Source organism: Elephantulus edwardii, unplaced genomic scaffold (genome assembly GCF_000299155.1).
Source record: "Elephantulus edwardii isolate Elephantulus edwardi_28Jun2011 unplaced genomic scaffold, EleEdw1.0 scaffold00108, whole genome shotgun sequence".
Classification (NCBI taxonomy): Eukaryota; Metazoa; Chordata; class Mammalia; order Macroscelidea; family Macroscelididae; genus Elephantulus; species Elephantulus edwardii.
The window spans coordinates 7,736,607-7,756,566 of record NW_006399858.1 but is presented as its reverse complement, the minus strand read 5'-3'; the positions used below and the strand labels follow the sequence as shown (position 1 = coordinate 7,756,566).

Sequence of the window (19,960 nt, the reverse complement as noted above, 5' to 3'; positions counted from 1 at the left end):
CCAGTCCTTGGAGAAGGACATCATGCTAGGGAGGGTGGAGGGACAGTGCAGGAGGGGAAGACTCTCTACGAGGTGGATTGATTCAGTGACTGGGGTAATTGGGATGAGAGTGTCAGAGACAGTGCGTTTGGCACAGGACAAAGGAGAGTTTAGGGCTGTTGTACATAGGGTCGCTATGAGTCGCAAGCAACTCGACAGCACATAACAACAACAACAACAACATACTAGGTAGGCTATTCCTTAAGAGAGGGACATCATGTTTGGAATTGTGGAGTGTCAGCAAAAAACAGGAAGACCCTCCCCCAGATGGGTTGACACAGTGACTGCTGAATGACTTGATTATGTTTGATATAATGAGGATAGGACAGGATCTAGATTGTTCATTTGCCTGGTTGCTGTGAGTCTTACTCAATTTCACAGTACATAATAGCAACACGTGTATTAGGGAGTTCTATTAGGGGGTTAGGCAGCAAAACCAAGGGTAGTGAGTCGCACAGGAGCAAGCTGGACAGTCCCCTCCATGAGGTTTACAGCCTCCCACTCACTGGAGGGTCAGCTGTGAGTATAGTCCATTTTAATAGCAGTGAGCTCTTTGAACCAGTGTACTGGCTGTTTCTTATTTATCTTCCATCTGGGCACTTTGCCTGAGTTCTTCACTAGGTTATGTGTTTTAGAATTGATTTTACAGGCAGTTGAAGCCCTCTGCTTACATTATCTGCAAATATTTTTTTCTCCTATACTAAAGGCAGTATTTTGTTAGTTACTTTGGTAGACTATCTTCAATATGCATGCAGTTCCTTCCACTCGAAGCAAGTGGTATCCCAAAGTCAGCAATAAATTTGACCCGCACTCCAGCTGTCTTGTCACAACCGCCTCGTAGTAGACTGTCCAGTGTGCTCCCAGGGCTACCAACACCAAGTGAACTAACCCAAGCTAGATTGTATTAAATTTTGTTTTGTTGTTAACCTTATGCCTAACAAACTATTTTTCCTCATCTAATATAAGATACTGGTCCAAGAAGATAAATGCATAATAATCTATTGTTATATTTCCAGTTTCAAATTTGGTAAGATTTAAAACAAGGTGGAAAAAAATCTTTGTAATTTTTTTCCTCAGTACATCTCCAGAAATACCCACATTAACACTTGTCAGTGTTGTTGTTATGTGCTCTCAAACAACAGCCCTGAAACCTCCTCTGTCCTGTGCCATCTTTACTGTCTCTGACACACATATTCTTATTACCCCAGTCACTGTATCACATCCATCTCATCGATGGTCTCCCTTTCTTCATCCCTCCACCCTTCCAAGCATGATGTCCTTCTCCAAAAACTGGTCTCTTCTTACAGTATGCCCAAAGTATGTGAGACAAAGCCTCAGAAGCCTTGCCTCCAAGGAGCAGCCTGGCTTCTCCCTCTCTAGGATGAACCTGTTTGTTCTCCTGGAAGTCCATGGCATATTCAACACTCTTCTCCAGCACCACTGAGTTGTCAGTGTTGTTGTTGTTATGAGCCGTTGAGTCGTTTGTGACTCATAGCGACCCTATGTACAACAGCCCTAAACCCTGCTCTATCCTGTGCCAATTGCATTGCCTCTGACAAACCCACCCCGATTACCCCAGTCACTGAGTCAGTCCATCTCATAGAGGGTCTTCCCCTCTTGCGCCATCCCTCCACCCTCTCAAGCATGATGTCCCTCTCCAAGGATCTGTCCCTCCTTGCAACATGCCCACAGTATGTCAGATGAAGCCCCAGAATCCTTGCCTCCAAGGAGTAGCTTGGTTTAACCCTCTCCAGGATGAATCTGTTTGTTTTCTTGGCAGTCCATGGTACATTCAATACTCTTCTCCAGCACCACAGCTCAAAGGCATCAATTCTCCTTCTGTCTTCCCTAGTCATTGTCCAACTCTCTGATGCATAACAAGTGATTGCAAAGACCATGGCCTGTATCGGGCGCACCTTAGTCTCCAGAGAGACACCGTTGCTCTTGAGTGCTTTAGAGAGGTCATTAATAGCAGACTTTCCCATCGCAATAGAAAACAAAAATTATTTCATTATTATCTTGTCACCTATAATGCCAGACGCTCTGATGGTGTGGTCTAAAAAGGGTTACACCAAAAGCAGCAGTCTCGTTGGCTGTTCAAATCCACCAGCAGAGTCTCCTCCCATGCAGTTGACATCCTCCAGAAACCCACTAGAAGATGAGCTAGAAGTCATTTCCAACTCATAGGCATTGTCTTTTTTAACCTAGAATGCGACTCTGCTGCATCTAAAACAGTTTACAATTATAAGTAGCACTAAATCTGAACTTGGATATCTTCCCACACAGAGACTTTTTTGAAAATAGTAAGAGTAAATGTGTCTGGAGTTTGAATCTTCTTTTCTCCCTGTAAGTCAGCTGGTGAAAATTCAATCCTTCTGAACCTGTTATTTCTATCTTCATGTAGAAATCAGAGGCACAAATAGAATCTTAACCAGATTTCTGAGCAGTTTCATATAATTACAGAGACTGGAAGACCCTCAGCTGCCTGAACTTCAGCCTCACGTGAAGTTCTGTAGAATTCATTAGAACTGAACTTCACCCCTCTAGTGTACCATGTGTAGATGGTACAAAAGTCCCAAGATGTATTCACTGTGGAATTCAGCTCAAGAGATTGGTTTAAGGCTTTGGGAGAAAACAGAGATAAACAGTGCTATCAAATTACTCTTCCAGTTAATCAGTATATATTCCAAGTCTGTTGCAGTACTTGGAGATGACTCGTTTCTATTCTGATCAAGAGGTCATCTCTAGTCCATGATTTACTACCACTGGGCGGGAGACCTGGACAAGGAGTCAGCCCTCTCATTGATCTCAAGTCTATCTACTAAACACTATGATTTATTGGACTAGCCATTGGAACTTCTGAAAAAATTGTTTTTCTCGTCAGTTGAATAAGGGTGCTTAAAAAATTTCTTCTAAGTTATTTCATCCTAATGCTAACATTTTGGGTCTCTGTGATTCGATCACTAGAGAACCTGGCCATGAGATTACTAATGCACGCAAAGATTATAAGCACTTGAATCCTTTTGATTGACAACAACAAAAATACAGCTCAAAGCAATTCTCATATTCTTACTGTTTGTACATTTCATGATATATATATTCCTTGTTGAAGTACTGTGAATAGTCAATGAGAAAGAGCTTAAAGATTATGAGACCAGGTGTCCCCAAATGTGGTGCATCAGAAAGAAAAATTTCAAGTAAGCAAAACTTTTACAGCTATAGCATTAGAGAGCTTTCATCAATCACAAAATAGCTCCATCCTTCTGGCAGAATGTTTGTTTTTTACTGTGCATGCTCTCTAGCTTGCCTTTGAAGAGTATGTAGCCAGAGAGATTAGAAGCCCTCGTCCCAGGTCTGGAATTCTTTAAACTTGCTTGCATTTTTTAAATTTATGTGTCACTCTTTTTTGTTGAGTTGTCTTGGCTCTTGGATAAGATTCCGTTTTCAATCTATTGTCTGTGCCTGAAGAGGCTGCCTTGTAATCCAAGGCTAACTGCCGATCAGTTTGTGCCAGATGCATTCATGATGTTTCTTGCTGGCCACGGTATCTCAGAGGTATTCAGTGGCTTTGATGACCTTGGACAAGACAAGCAATCTGGTGCGAGTATTGAATAATAACCTTTATTTCTTTTCTGTCAACAGCTTTCCTTGTAATTTTTTCCATAAATCTGGCATTTTTCTCGTTATTCATATTTAATTGAATCTTCTCTGGCTGTGATGGGTTTGTCCCAGTTGCTGCAATGGCAGCATTCATTTGACTTTGGAAATTCTTGTCTCCCCCAAGACGCTCACATGTGTTTGGAGACTAGGACTTACATCATTGATACTTAGGCAACTGTGATTTTTCCAAAAGAACAGTCATTGTTTATCTCTAGGCTTCTAACCACACTGACCATCATTCTTCCATCTTAAAGATCTTTGACCACCTAAGAGTCTTTTGCAAGTTTTGCAAGGTGAGAGCAAGTTTTCTCTCCAGTTCCAGGGAGAGCTGCCTCAGTTGTCATTTTGTGAGGTGTCATTGTGCTCTGTTTTGGAAAGGTCCCTGTGACCCCGAGTGCAGTGAGGTTGGCTGTGATGGGCCTGGACCGGACCACTGCAATGACTGCTTACACTACTACTACAAGCTGAAGAACAACACCAGGTAAGAAGGACGCAACATGGCTGGGACCAGGGGTGCCTTAGTTGGGGGAACCTGGTGGTGTTTAACTGCAATATTCCTTCATCATACACCCTGAAAATGGAATCCTTTATCAAACCAAAAGTGGCCCTTTACGTGAATGTCAGCAGCATGAGTGAAGCGGGCATTTGAGGCTGAAGACAGCTGTATGTGCACGACTGAGAGGATTCTGTGCACTGAGTCGCTGGTGACATGACCCTTCTGCCTTGTTCCTTCCTTGTCCTTGCAGGATCTGTGTCTCCAGCTGCCCACCTGGCCACTACCACGCGGACAAGAAAAGATGCAGGAAGTGCGCCCCCAACTGTGAGACCTGCTTTGGGGGTCACGGCGACCAATGCCTGTCCTGCAAATACGGCTATTTCCTAAGTGAGGAAACCAACAGCTGTGCTGCTCACTGCCCCGAGGGCTTCTACCAGGATCCCAGTGAGTGGGCCTCTGATACTTGTGTATGGGAGAGGAAATCTGGGCTTTGCCTTGAAGTGAGTGGCTACGGATGGTGTTCTTCCTCTGTGATCCTAGGCTTTGCTTGATATCAAACCAAGATCTAGCCATTTGTTATTTTTAAGAGAACCCCTTAGAAGCTTTTTGTAAAAAGCTTGCAGCTAACTGGGTCCAGGCATCCTCAAATCACCTTATATATAGGCTCAACCATTGATTTGCTAGCAAGACTCAAAAGACTCAACACAGCCTTACTCATGGCTGGGATATTTTATAGGGGAAATTGCAAAAGAACAGCGCTTGGGGGAAGTCTGGAAGAAACTGGGTACTTAACCTTCTAAAGTCAGCTCCCAGTAGCATCACGTGAGATTTGCCTGATGCCCCCAGGAATAATTTGTGACAATATGGTAAAATGCCACTTACCAGGAAGCTCATTAGCATCTCAGCAGCCAGGATTTTCATCAGTAATTGATCTGGTAGCCTTGCTGTCTGTCATGTACCAAAATTCCAGACTCCCAGAAGGAAAGCAGATATTCAGCATAAATCATATTGCCAGTATGAATGATTTTGCCTCTTTACCAATCCAAAGGCATAGGCATTTCCCTATGAGACAGATAGCATCAATCAGCATGCCCTTTTTCCAGACAGTGGCCAGGGAGTCATCTGTGTTTTTTAGCCCCAGATTTGAGGCATGATCTACAACTTAATGGAGAAAGTAGAACATTATGTGAGAAGTGGGAGGAGTGGTTAGGAATCAACAGAGATAGGAACTCTTCCTTGGAAGTGAGGGAATCAAAATGCTATCAAGAATCTGAGGCTTGGTAATGAAGTATGTTTCTGGAATGTTGTGTAGGAGGATCAAGATAATTGAGAGAGTCAGTTCTTTTTCCAGAGCCTGGGAGGTGGGTAATTAAGGAAGGCTGTTCAAGTAATTACTTCAGCTACTATATAGTGTTGATTCAAGTGGTCTGTGTATCTCTTTCTTTTTATGTAATTGTCTTGTGTTATAATTTCATACTTGAATAAGTTTGTTTACGTCCAAAGTGGGGCTCACGTATGATCATGACTAGTCACAATTACTACTAACATGAGTTCATGACTTTATAGTTGATACAATTGCCTTGTCTAATTTCATTAAACCCACAAGACAAGCATCATTGTAATCACCATTTAACAAGAAAGAGAATAGAGACCCTGAACTTGCCTATTGGAAGTAATGAAAGAAGAGTGTAAATCTAGGACTTCTGCCTTCATGCACGATGCAGGATTCTTAATGATAATACAGTGAAAAAGACTGTGTGGTAACTACAGGCAGATTTATAAAGGACTTAGTGTTTCTTGCTGAGGCACTCAGACTCAATCCACTGTGTCTTTATATAAAGCTTGTCGGATGCCATCGTGTTGACTGTGACTTTTAGCGACCCTCTGAACAGCACCGTTCTCACAATGTCTGTCAGGCTCCAGCCTGTCGTTATGATCACTTTGTCCGTCCATCTAACCAAGGCTCTTCCTCTCATTCACCTTTCCTAGCATAGTCCTTTTCCCAAGGACTAGCCCCTCCTGACAACATGCCCCAAGTAAATAAGATAATATTTCACTGCCCTTGCCTGTAAGGAAGACCAGGTTGCACATCTGACAAGACAGATTTATTTGTTCTTTTGTCAGTCCGTGGTATATTCAGTACTCTTTATCGTCACTACCGTTCAAGGGCAAGGGCACTGATTATTCTAGGTGTTTACAGGGATCCATTAAAGCATGGTTTGTCTCTGAAACAACAAAGCAAATCAAGCACTTAGAGGAAGATAACAAAACTTCATTCAGTCCTATTTAAATGTGTGGATATTATCCACTTACATTTCAGAGCAGGTAGCAAGTCGCCAGGGACATTTTACCTGGGACAAAAATGTAGTGTAACATACTGAATATTCTCTGGATGGAGCAAATGGTTAATGTGCTTGAATATTCTCTGGATGGAGCAAATGGTTAATGTGCTTGCCTGACCCGAAAGGTAGCTTCAGTTCTACACAGAAATTCCTGAAAGAAGGGGCTAGAAACCCACTTCCATCCTGACACAAATGAGATTGTCGTTGGTCGGAGGTGAATCAGTGGTAACCATTAGTTAAAATACTAGACCATTAGTTAAAATACTAGAAAGCCCTTCATTCCAGATAAAATAATAAGCAAGATAATAAATCATTACTTTGCCATTTCTTTTCCCCAATGTGGACCTCGGTTTGTATTAAATAAGAAAGCCAATATCCAAAATCTCTTAGTTCAATAAAATGCATTTCTGCTCTCCAGATTGCAAATGTTAGCTGAAATATAAAACTCAATTCATTGCAGTCAAATCAGAACTCAAAATTGATACACTAATGGGCTTTTAGGGGCCAAAAAATTGCCAATAGGAGATTGCCAGTCTTTCTCCCATGGTGGATTTGAACCATATGCCTTTGAGTTGGTAGCATATCTTCTCACCCACTACACCACCAGAGCTCCTCTAAATAAAGTAACATTTGTATCAACTTCATAGCAGCTTGTGTGGCTGTTTGAGGATGTGCAAGAAATAAGTAAGTGACACTTTATTACAGTCCTAGATTTCATCAGAGCAGTCCTAGAAACAACTTCTTGTTGTTATTGTTAGGTGCCGATTCAGTGGACCAATACTCACAGCAACCCCAGGGACTGTAGATCAAAATCTTATACTGTACAAAGTCTTGTACTGTCCTCATGATCCCTCACATACTCTTATCTATTGTACAGTCACTGTGTCGATCCATCTTGTTGAAGATCTTCCTCTCTTTCACTGCATCTCTTCCTTTCCCAACATGTTGTCTTTTTCCAAGGATTGGCCCCCACTTACCAACATGCCCAAAGTAGATGAGATGCGGTTTCATCGTGTTTGCCTCTAAGGAGCACCCTTAGTCACACTTACTTCCAAGACAGATTTATTTGTTCTTTTGGCAGTCCATGGTATATTCAAAAACAATCTGCCAGCGCTGCAATTCTAAGGTATCAATTCTTTGGAGTTTCCTTATTTGTTCATTGCTTAACTTTTAAATGCATCAGAAACAATTGATAATACCTTACTTGGATCAGGTATGACCTCATATTGCTTCTTAATCCTCCCATAGGGAATTTTCATTGACAGAAGTCAGAAAACTTTGAGAGAGAGAGGAAGAGAGTGCAACGGAGTATAATCTCAACTAGGAATTGACTAGATCATACTTATCTTGACTTTAAAATCCTAAATGATCCGCATGATGCTTCCTAGTAGGTCTTGACTCCTGAGTGTATTTGCTTTGCTGAGAACCAATAACAAATAATAAGGCTGGGGTTTTTCTTGCAACTTTACACTTAAGGGCATGGATACTGTAGCAAACATAAAAACTTCTCCATTTGCTTTTATGGAATCCACTTGATTATAACTTTGTCACTTTTATTTTTTTAATAGAAAAGAATCTTTGCCGGAAATGCAGTGAGAATTGCAAGACTTGTACTGAGTACCAGAACTGTACAGAATGTAGAGACGGGTTAAGGTAAGAGAGCGGAAAAGTGTATCATTTCACACAGCCGCCCCCGGGGCTTCTCAATATAAATAAAGGAGGGAGGGAACCTAAAGCTGTAAATAAATAACCCGCTTATGATATCCCTTTGGTTTGAATCCCACTCGGACACTTGATTGCTATTTGTATTCTCTTTACCATTTTATGTGACAGATTGGATGCCATCTTGCCTAAGGAAGGTTTATAAACTAAATAAAATTCTCTTTTAGAAAAGATTGCTCAGATACAGGTAAATAAAAATGACCCTTTGAAGCCCATCTTCATTCTTTTGACCTGCAGTGTGCCAGTCAAAGGCTGCTATGCAGATAATGCCAGTGAATTATATTTAATCCTCCTGATTTATTCCTTTGATGGCCGGAAACTAGTCCCTTATCTTTATTATGTTCCTCCATATAGCCCATCATTTTCTTATCTTAAGTACTTCAGGCTTGGTTCCATTATGCTATGGTATGCACATAGATTTAACACCAGGGAATGTTTGCCTTGAATGGATGGCTTGCTTATTGCAAAAGGGCGATAGTTGGCAGAATCTGTACAAGCAGCACGCAGCTCCAAAGTACAAGGCATCCCATTGATCTCAGGAGAGAAAGTCAAAGCTTGGCGTAGGTGGAAGGAGGAACTGGAAGCTCTGCATTTACATGTTGTTGTTGTTATGTACCATCTAGATGGAACTGATACATAGTTGACACTTCTGGTTTTCAGAGGAATAAATCACACAAGAGATTGCTTATCTTTCTCTCTCCGAGGAACTGGTAGATTTGAACCAAGTACCTTTGGGTTGGCAACATAACACCTTACCATTAAGCCACCAGAACTGCCTGCTGAATTTATAGAGTTTGGATTCAGTTGTACTGGGTTCTTTTGAGCACTGATAGTATCTTTCCTTTCCCCTTGATTAAAGGTAAAATAGGCAAGGTGGAGGCAGTTACGAGCATTGGAGTGGTACAAGTGGTTAACACCTCCCACCACTAACAGGAGAATGTGTTTTGATTCCACGCACAGGTGCCTGGTGATCTAGATTTGGAAAACCTTAGGGAACACAGTTATACTGTGACACACCTGAGGCCACCAGGAGACAGAGGACTGACAGCTTAGACAGTTCCAGGCAGGTAGTCCTGGGGGAGGTGCAGTGCTAACCCAAAGGTGGCTTCAAATCCACCAGTGGCTTCCTGTGAGAAAGATGGGCAGTCCCCTCCCATGTGATCTGTGGCCTCAGAAAACCTGCTGAAGGCTCAGCAGGGAGTCAGTGCCAACATGATGCCAATGAGTTGAGTATTCCTCAGAGAATGGGCCACCTTATTTAGACATCTTGAGTATGATCAATACCAGAACATCATTTTTTTAAATCTTTTTTATTATCCTGATTTGTGGCTTTCTTTCTTTCTCTTTTTTATTCTCCCCAAAGTACATTCATTGTTGCTTTCTTAACATCTTTATCTCAAGAACTGTACTTTTGCTAGTTCTTTATTAATTCAGACTCTTCATTCTTCTTAGAGAAGGACCTGATAGATAATAATGAAAAAGATGGAACGTACACATCCCCCTGCTGTTTGAATCCCACTCAGACACTGTGTGAGTTGGGCAAGCCACTTAACCACTCAGTTTTATCTTTTGTAAAATGTAGATAATAACCCTACTCTGCTTAATTATGGTAAGGATTAAACATGACAACATTCAAAGAAAGTACCCTGATGCATGATTGTTCCATAAGAAATAATCTAAAAACTTCTTTAAGATTTATTTTTCTTATATAATAAGTTTGATCAGAATTCTCTAATATCAGTGATGAGAGTCACTTATTTAATTTTAAACATTCTAGTATGCATAGGAAAAGAAATACAGAAACAAGTGAAATACGTTTTAATAATATTTTATTTACCAAATATATAAAAAAGGTTATTTCAGCATGTACTCAATATAAAAAATTAGAATAAGCTACATTTACAGGTAAAATGTATTATAGTAAAATATTTACCCACATATATCCAAATTATTATAATTGCATAAATAAATAAATTTCTAATTAAATTATTATACAACAAAAGATGTATAGGCAAATGAAAGAACTATTATTGCAACATATAATCATTATAAAAATATTAGTGAAATATCTGTACATTCACTCTTTGGTATCTTAACTAAGACCATAATTTTTCTAAGAAATATTTAATCTGTACTTAGATTTCATAAAATGTACTTCAAAAAAATATGTGGCCAAGTTGTTCCAAACTGACTCACGTTTTTCCAGTAATTGAATCAAGTACCAATTGTCAATTTAGACTAAATTAGTCAAAATGAAGTAAAATTTAAATATCCATTATTTGGTCTCATAAGCCACATTACAAATACTCAGTCACCACATTGGTAGATAGAGGCTTCCATGTTCAACAGAATAGAACATAGAGATTGCTTTCTTAAAGAAAAACTCCAGACATTCCACTGGGTGTTACCAGGTCAGGACTGCTGGTCTTCTAATACAGGTATTGTGGATACAGCAGAAATGGCCAGGTTCGTAGTACTTGCTCTGGGTCACACAGCATACACTTGGTCATCCTTTACTCATAACAGGCAGCCCCTGTGTCCTGCTGAACACGTGCCAACCTCAGAAGTACTGTCCTTTGTTAGAAATTAGGCCACTTTTTCAAAGCCCTGATAAGTTTTCCAGGAATCTATTCCTCCCACAAAAAAAAAAAAATGTCATTTGATGAAATGTCTTCTTTCTAGTTCTACAAGGAGGGGCACCTTCCTTTCCCGGCATTTTAAACACCGTCTCTGTCAGAAGAGCAGGAATAAAGTTGCATTTCAGTTTTGTTGTCTAGTCTCTTTGAGGCCCCTTGCATTTTTCTGTGGACTTCTTGGGTTGACCATCTTTCTCTAGAGACTAGTAAATTTTTAAATAGTGGCTAAGAAGAAGCAAGGATAAAACAAAACTCTATACCTAAAATACTGGAAGAAAATGCATTGAACTCTTAACAAGTTTTTCCTATCTGGCTTATATTTGTACTTTGCAAATTTCTTTAATGAGCATGAGGGAAAAGACATTTTACTTTTTAAAATGAATATCCATAGAGGAAGCAAAGTCAGATAAACGTTGGAACAATATAGACAGTTTAAGAGGGCAGAAATCATTTTACTTATCAATTAAATACATATAGTCAAGTATCACAATTTTGGTGACATAGGATTACATTTCTTCTGTAATTCTAGTTACATTGTTTGGTTATTCAATCAATAATATTTATCAATTATAAATTCTGTTGAGTTTTCATTTTTATTTACAAACATTATAAATCTCTCTTATTTTTATTTTAACTTGGACATGAAATAAAAAAATCATAGCTGACAGAAATCAGGAGAAACAAATGATACATCCCTCAGTTAACATTCTAGTAACTCGTTAGAACGCATTAGACAGCATCTCTCAGTGCTAGAAAGGTAATCTGCTGTTTTCTTAGTATTATTACTAGCAATTAGAAAAACAGTATGATGTAGCCAACAAAAGGTGAGATGCTTTAAGAATTAGCAGATAAATAGGCAATTTGACTAAAGTCCCCATTAGAATTGTTAACATTAATAAATTATATAGGCAAAAGAGTCGCTTTGTTTTAGAAGGCAGCCGATGGATAAGGTTGTTGTTGTTGTTGTTATGTGTCGTTGAGTCGCTTGCGACCCAAAAGACAAAGAATTTCCAAAACCTGAGAATATAGAGCAGATGATTCAGCAAGGAAGTATGAAGACTTTAATTTTGTGATAATTCCTCTTACCACCTATTGCAATTGCATTTGTCATTACACAAAAACAAAAGTAATTAAGTGGAAGCAGTTGCTGGCAGGGGCTCTTGAGTCAGTTGAGCGTAGAGCCGCCGAGTGTACAGCAGAGCAGAACGCTGCCTGCTCCGGCCCCACGCTCGCATTGCTGCTCTGCTTGTTGCCACACCAGTGTCCATCTCACTGAGGAGCCTCCTTTTACACTAAGTGTCTCCATTATTGAACATATGCCCTTCTCCAGGGACTGGTCCCTCCTGCGAGCATGCCCAGACGTGAATCACCTGAGAGACCCTCACCATCCTCCTGTCCTCAGGAGTATTCTGGTGATGCTTTTTATAAGACAGATTTGTTCATGCTTCTGACAGTCCACAGGTGCATTAAATCTTCTTCTCCAACACCGCAACTCAGAGGCACCCACTTCTTTAGTCTTCCTTCTTCATTATCCAACTTTTGCATGCATGTGAGGTTACTGAATATACAGTGGTTGATCAGGCATACCTGAGTCCTCAGTAATGGCTCACTTAGGGATACTTTAAAGGAGTCTTGCAGCAGATAGGCCCATAGTAAGTGCTTGATTGTTTTAGAGACCGGAATAGAGAAAATTTGTCTGCCACAGTTGGGCATGTTTTCAGGAGGGGCAGTCGCTGGAAAAAAGGCACATGTTAGGGAATGGATTGACATAATGGCTGCAGCTGTGGGCTTGAGCATGATGGAGAGTGAAGTTCTGATGGTGCAGGATAGAGCAAGTTTTGATCTGTTGGTCATTAGTCACCATAAGTCGTAGGTGACTTGATAACACCTGACCACAACAGCAATACATCTGCTTTCTTGACCGCTGCTTCCAAGGGCATTGATATTGAATCCAAGTCAAGACCTGCTATCTTTTCATTTATCATAATGTTGCTTGCTGGTACAACTAGGAGCACTTGTTTAATAAACTTTTTTGCTTGTTCTTGTTGTTTTTGTTGAGGTACAGTGCATAGTGAACAGTGAACGTCACAGTCCTTTGTCTTTCTCCATACTCCGTATTGTTAGGTAATGCCATTGCTTTGTAAAAAAAAAAACAAACCAAACAAAAACCAACCAACCAACCAAACACAACCCCGTCAAATCCTGTTGTAAAAGCCACAAGGTTCAAAGAGATTGACCAAATTGGAGATGTGTCAGCCAATCTAAAAATATAAAGAGCATCTGCAGAGCCTCCCAACAGCGTTCATGCTCCGGGTGTCAAAACAGGCAGAAATCCGTGATAGGCACTAGAGAGGGTTGCAGCTCTGCTGAGCCCCCAGGTCTGTGAGGGGAAGGCTGTCTACCACGCATGGAGCCTGGGGAGTGGTTAGCTCTTTGCCTGGATGGCAGCCTTGTGTGTACATCCTGCTTTCTGCTTCTCCCAGCTTGCAGGGGTCCCAGTGCTCGGTCTCCTGTGAAGATGGATGGTACTTTGACGGCCAGGACTGCCAGCCCTGCCACCGTTTCTGCGCCACCTGTGCTGGTAACACACATGCTTCTCCCCCTCAGTGTGCACTTTATTCTCTGGCTCGAGTTTTGCTTCCATTTAAGCAACTCGCTTAACATTTTTAGGTTAAATGTTGGAGCATCCTACAAATCTCTGAAACGCTTTTTTTCTCTCTGTCCTCATACACATGTATCCTCACTGAGAGTTAATCACCCCTCTTGGTGGGAAACTTGACCATCTATCTCAGCGATAATACTCTTTTTCCAGAGATTTTATATATGGGGGTGAAGTTGACATCTTTTACTAACTCTGACTTTACTTTGAGTGTTTTTATTTTGATGATTTCACCCAGAAGAAATACAGATATTAAATGACAACTGTTAAAATCCTAATACAGTATTGCTGTCTTCACAGCCACACACTGTGTAACCTCTGTTGAGCTTCTTTCCCCGTTTCGTGCTTTCTGTTGCTTTGCAGGGGCAGGAGCTGATGGGTGCATTAACTGCACTGAGGGCTACTTCATGGAGGATGGAAGATGTGTGCAGAGTTGCAGCATCAGCTACTACTTTGACCACTCTTCAGAGAATGGATATAAATCCTGTAAAAAGTAAGTGCATCGTCACTCACAGTCCTGGCACTTGATTGGTGGTGGTGTTGATTACCTTCGAGTCAAACACGACTCATAGCAACCCTATAACCAAAGGCTTTAAGCCCTTCTACAACAACTATCGACATTTACCAAATTATAGAGTTTCTGAAGGCCTGTTAGTTAGGCACTTGATTACTGGGTTCTTATATGGTTGTCTTTATAAATTATATGAAAACTTGGAATTTTTGAAGTGTTAAAATGCATGTAGTACAATTGTTAATTCAAATTTTTTACATATACAGTTCAGTGATGTTGTTGTTGTTGATTGCTGTTGAATCAAGCATGACTCACAGTGACCCTATGAACAAAAGACCTGAAGCCTTTCTATAACTATCATCATTTCTCAAAGTTCATAGAGTTTCCGGAGGTATGTTGTTTTGGAAGTGGGTGCCACTCCTGCTCCAAACCTGTTTTAACCCGGGAGCTCCACCAAACACTGTCCACCATGGGTAACCGTTATGCCATTTGACACCCCCATGGCACAAGGTTCAGCATCACAGCAACCCCAGGTTACCTCAGTACAGCATATTGACAGAAGAGTGCTGTACCACTTTAAAGAATGTTCCTCCAAAATAAAATAACCAACTTTTAAATACAAAGGCCCTTCCCGAGTTCTTGTTGACTAAACAAGAGGCTTAAATAAAAAATAACCAATATAGTAAGATGTTGTTGTCATTATGATTGTGAATCATATTGTGCCACTATTACCTTTATCCAGTTTTCCAAAACCATCATCCCTTCGTGCTTCCTAAACAGTGATTTCTCCTTCTTCTTGCCCTAGAGATTGACTAATAAACTTTAATTTCTATATAATTGTCTGTCCTAAATATTCTGTATAAGTAGGATCACATAAGATTGGTCCTTTTATAGCTAACTTACTTCACTCAGCCAGTATATCCAAGGTCTGTCCTTATCATATTAGTTTCTCTTTATGCAGGGTAATATCCCATTGTCTAAAGAACTTTTTTAATTCATTCAGCAGTTGTGAATGTTTAGGTTGTTTCCACCTTTTAACTGTTGTGAATAGCATTGCACTGATTCTTGCCATAGATGTATATGTTGGGGAGCTCTGGTGGCCTCATGGGTTCCAACCCAAGAACAGGTGCCTTGAATCAACCAGAAACATAAGAAAGAGGAGCAGTCTCCTCCCACCGACTTAAAGCCTCTGAAACCTGCCGGTGGATCAGCTCTGACTCAGTTCCAAGTCAAAGGCAGTGAAAGAGAGAAGGATACACCTGTTCAGAATTTTATGTTTAACTTTTTGTGGATCTACCTAACTGGAACGATTTTTCATTTTAAATGATAAAATAAGGTGAAGACAGTTAAAAATGGATACTTGCCTATGTATTTAGCCCAATTTCTCTTTGATATTTTTTGTTGCTTCAAGTGCATTTATAAAAACCTTTGCAATAATATTTCTATTTTAAGTGCTTGCTATATCCCTTTTGGAGCTCTGGTGGCCTAGTGTCAAGAACCTAGTGCTGCGGGGAGCTCTGGTGGCCTAGTGGCAAGAAACTGAACTGCAATCCCAGAGGAACACGGTTCGAATCCACCAGACGCTCTGCCGGAGAAGGAGGCGCAATATCCTCCTGTACCAGTCAGATCTGATTTGACGGTACACGTACACAAAATTTAAAAAAAAAAAAAGAACCTAGTGCTGTAATCCCAAAGGCACGTGATTCAAGGCCACCAGCTGCTCTGCAGGAGAAGGATAGGCAGTCTCCTACCATGTGATTAACTGCCTCTGAAAACCCACTAGAGGGTCAGCTATGGGTTGGTTCCAACTGGACAGTACACAGCAACAGCATATCCCATTTGGGATGGTGAGCCTGATCCAGGCCATGGTATTTCAGTCGCTTCCTTAAAAGTTGGATCTAAAAGATGGACAATGAATAAAGAAGACCAAAGAAGAGTCTGTGCCTTTGAATTTTTATGTTGGTGAAGAGTATTGACTACACCATGGATGGCCAAAAGAGCAAACAAATCTGACTTGAAGGAAATACAGAGTGCTTCTTAAAGACAAGGATGACATAACTTCCTCATTTACTTTGGGCACATTTTCCAGAGGAACCCGTCCCTGAAGGGAGGTGTCATGCTGGGATCGGTAGACCCTCAACAAGATGGATTAATATAGTGACTTTAACAATGGTATTGTGTGTGTCTTAGAGTGTTACGATGGTACAGGACAGGACAAGGGTCCGATTTGGTGTTCAAGTCAAGGGGACCTAACAACAACAGCAGCATATCTCCTTTAAATCACTATTTCTTCCTGGTGAGTTTTCTTCAGTGTTGTCAAACCTAGAGATTAAAGTCACAAGAGATTTCTGTGTTAGCATCAAATGGAGAGTTAGGTATAAGTCGTCAAAACATAGATAGTGAACAGCCTGCTGTGCTTGCTGAGGGGAAGGCCACTCACCTGTGCATTGTTCCCGTAGATGTGACGCCAGCTGCTTGACCTGCAGTGGTCCAGGTTTCAAGAACTGTACCAGCTGCCCCAGTGGGTATCTCTTAGACTTAGGAGTGTGTCAGCTGGGAGCCATCTGCAAGGACGGTGAGTACAGCTGCTCAGGGGGTTCTCTTAAAATGTGTTCTATTTGAGATCTATGGTATTTCCACTTAAAGCAAGCATCAAGCATGTGGCAGTGAGGACATGCCAGTATCTTGCTGTCATTCATTTATCTTGAACTTATGACCTCAGTAATATTTTTTTGTTTCTTAAAAGAACTAAAGAAATCACATGGATGGATAGATACGTAGATACATACATAGACGTGCCCCAAGACACATGGTTCAAATTCACCAGCTACTCAATGGGAGAAAGATGGGCATTCTCCTCTCTTATGGTTCACTGCCTCTGAAAACCCACTAGAGGGTCAGCTTTGAGTCAGTTCTGACTTGGTGGTATGTAACAACAATAGCATATGTATTTCTTTCTTAAATACCTGAGCATTGTGGTCTGTATGCTGATTTTTTGCAACAAACATTAGATATGAGCATAACAAAGTTTTAAGAAACTCCATTTTTAATAACAGCATAATAATTGTTTGGATTGTTTCATAATTTGATTTGTAAATGACATGACTGAGAACATCTTTGTTCATAAAGCTTCATTCATTTGGAAAATTCTTGAGAATTTTTAATACATGATTTTTAGTAGTTTCAATTATGGTTCACAAGTCTTCAACAGTTAAAACATTGACATGATGGAATAGATGTGTCTTCCTCTGCAGTGACCTAGCTTTGATGAAAATGAAATCATAAAACATTGATTTTTCTCTTCATAAAGTGCCTACACTTGTCCTCACTGTCTGTTCAATTACAGACTGGATGGCAAAGTAGATAATGATCAAATGATGTCTGAAAATGTTGTTATTAAACCTGTGAATCAAGGAATTAATATTCCAATCTCATAGAAGGAAAAACTCGAAGTATATCTAGGAAGTGAATATCATGTATGGACCTTCAAACTTCTCCATTGTGGACTTTCTTTCCTTGCATGGTTCACAGCCATGATGCTTGAGGCTCCCCTAAAGATGCCGATTGAATGGTCAGTGGTGCAGCCTGAGCATGGACATTTTTGAAGCTGCACAAGTATTTTTAAGATACAGTCAGCTTTGGGAACTGCACTGCCACCCCACCTCCCTAACAACTTTGCAAATGATAAGTTATCTCATTTCTTGCCCCATCTTACCCATCTGTAAAAGGAGTGTATTTAATATTTAAATTGGAGCTTCAACTCCAACATTTTTGTGAACTTTGACTCCTGACATGTGTAATTCATGGCTGAAGGGAGCCCACACTGGTGATTAAATTTTATGCAAACAGTGCCTCTCAAGGGTGTAAAAAAAAATTATTTTGAGCCACAGTTGTTCTAAAATGCCTTTGGATACTAACAAAAATAGGAGAATAGAAAAGAAAGGAAGCATTCTTCCCCTTACCTGACTGTCCTTCTCTGGACTCGAGCAGGGGACAGACAGTGCTCTGATTAGATTCAGGAGTCATGTCTAGGCTCCACACCTTGGCCAAGTTATCAACTTCCTTAGGTCTAAATGGGAGAAAGGATATCAGCAGTTCTTCTGCAACTCCATACTGGGAATCTCAAAAAGGCAGCCTAACAGTGGGCCCGTGGACATTATCTGTGGCCTTGCTAGGCGACGTTTCATCATCTTTGCTTTCCTGGTAGGCAGTTGGTCAGGGAGGATTGAGTAGAGTCACTTGGGTGCTGCACATGTGAGGTTTCCTTGGCCAGGGTCAGACCTAGCTGTAGCTAATGAAGTGAGAGAAATGGATGTGCCCCTGGGGCCCGTGTAAGTGTCACTTCTAGGTTCAGCAAGTATCTCTTTACCCTTAATTTAAAACATGGTTTACCTATTTTTGAATCTGACCAGAATTTTCTTTAGTTGGCTACCTGTTTTTAAAGTGACTGAGCCAAGAAAGCCAGTGTAACTCAAAAATGTCACCCATAGCCATTGTCTTGGGCATTTCAAGGTTTGTGATGCTTTTACTGTTTTCCCCAAATTATGGTAAGCACGGGAGACGTTATACCAAATAATGTTATGCCAGGTATGCCAAATACCACAGTACTTTGGTGAGAAGAGTGTCAAGACTGTAGGCAAAGTAGAAAATGAAGAACCATAATTTGTAGGGGGTCCTTTTCAGATTTCCTAAAGAATGACATTCATATTGGCTTACCAAACTTTTCACAGCACATGGCTATCACATTGAAGGATGTACTTATTGTTCACTCTCAACTGTCATATCTCACTGATATGAGAGTATACACTTTTTATTACAAATTTTAGTATCTTTTAAGTCAAATACGTTTCTAGAACTTGTACCATTTCTCAACTGCTTTTGACTAGAGAATGTTGAGATAACATGGTTGTCATTGCGTCAATAGGAGGCCTAGTCATTGTGCTGCTTGGGTAACAAGACAGGCACGTAATTACAGCATAATACAATGTGCTGAACTCAACTGTAATTGAGAATAGTTTCCAAATTTAAAATATGGTTGACTATCCAAAGGAAGAGTTCTCCTATAAACAGAGAAACAAAACAGCATGCTATTTTCTCTAATATAAAAGGAAAATCCTTGCTGCAGGTGATTCTAAAGAAAAAAAGGTCTTGCTTATACTATTGTTGATGTCTAATTTATTCTTTTTCTAATCTTTTTTCCCCCCTTCGTAAATGGATTCCAATCACATTTCCTGTTGGACTACAATATCTCTCCTTGAAAAACAATGCTGTTGACTGAAATCACTTTGGGTGGACCAAATTTCTTCCTTGTTGACTGCTCCTGAATGATCTCTTCCAACCTCTGCCTGTCTGACCAATCAAAACCTTCTTCCGTGTGTGCACATCATGCTGTTCAACTTCCTCCCTTTCTTGCTGACCTCCTGGAAAAGCAACGGAAGAGTCCTGGGCCGAAGGAGGCTTCTGTATGCTAGTGAAAAAGAACAATCTGTGCCAGCGGAAGGTTCTCCAACAACTTTGCTGCAAAACATGTACATTCCAAGGCTGAGCAGCCATCCCAGAATTCCCTGTTCCTGTAGACTTATAGATTACTCCATATTATTATTAAAAAGGAAAAAAAAAAACCAAGCAAAAAAAAAACAAAAAAACAAGCCACCTCTCTTTTTTGCTCTCTTTTTCTCTCCTCTCTCTCTTTCTCTCTCTCTCCAGTTTGTGCAGGGAGATGGTGAACTGTTTTGTTAGAACTTAAATGGAAAGAAAAAAAAATAAATCTACAACAAGCCTACCTTTTATAACTGGGTGTTTAACACTAAACAGCCAGAACCACAGAGACAGTATTGTATGACCAAAGCATTTGATGCCAAAATTTGACGTTAAAGTAATGATTTGATTTCCTGC

The 19,960-nt window shown here is 40.4% G+C and overlaps 1 protein-coding gene across 1 annotated transcript in view; it reads left to right on the top strand.

The window, feature by feature from the left end:
* Positions 1-19,690, top strand: part of PCSK5 (proprotein convertase subtilisin/kexin type 5) — a 413,061-nt gene extending 393,371 nt beyond the window's left edge. Inside the window, exons 15-21 of the mRNA XM_006891991.1 lie at positions 4,078-4,180; positions 4,446-4,639; positions 8,106-8,190; positions 13,379-13,476; positions 13,918-14,047; positions 16,525-16,640; positions 19,495-19,690. Of these exons, the coding sequence (XP_006892053.1) occupies positions 4,078-4,180; positions 4,446-4,639; positions 8,106-8,190; positions 13,379-13,476; positions 13,918-14,047; positions 16,525-16,640; positions 19,495-19,610 (842 nt within the window). The 3' untranslated portion in view covers positions 19,611-19,690. The remainder of the gene's footprint in view (positions 1-4,077; positions 4,181-4,445; positions 4,640-8,105; positions 8,191-13,378; positions 13,477-13,917; positions 14,048-16,524; positions 16,641-19,494) is intronic.
* Positions 19,691-19,960: the final 270 nt, after the last annotated feature.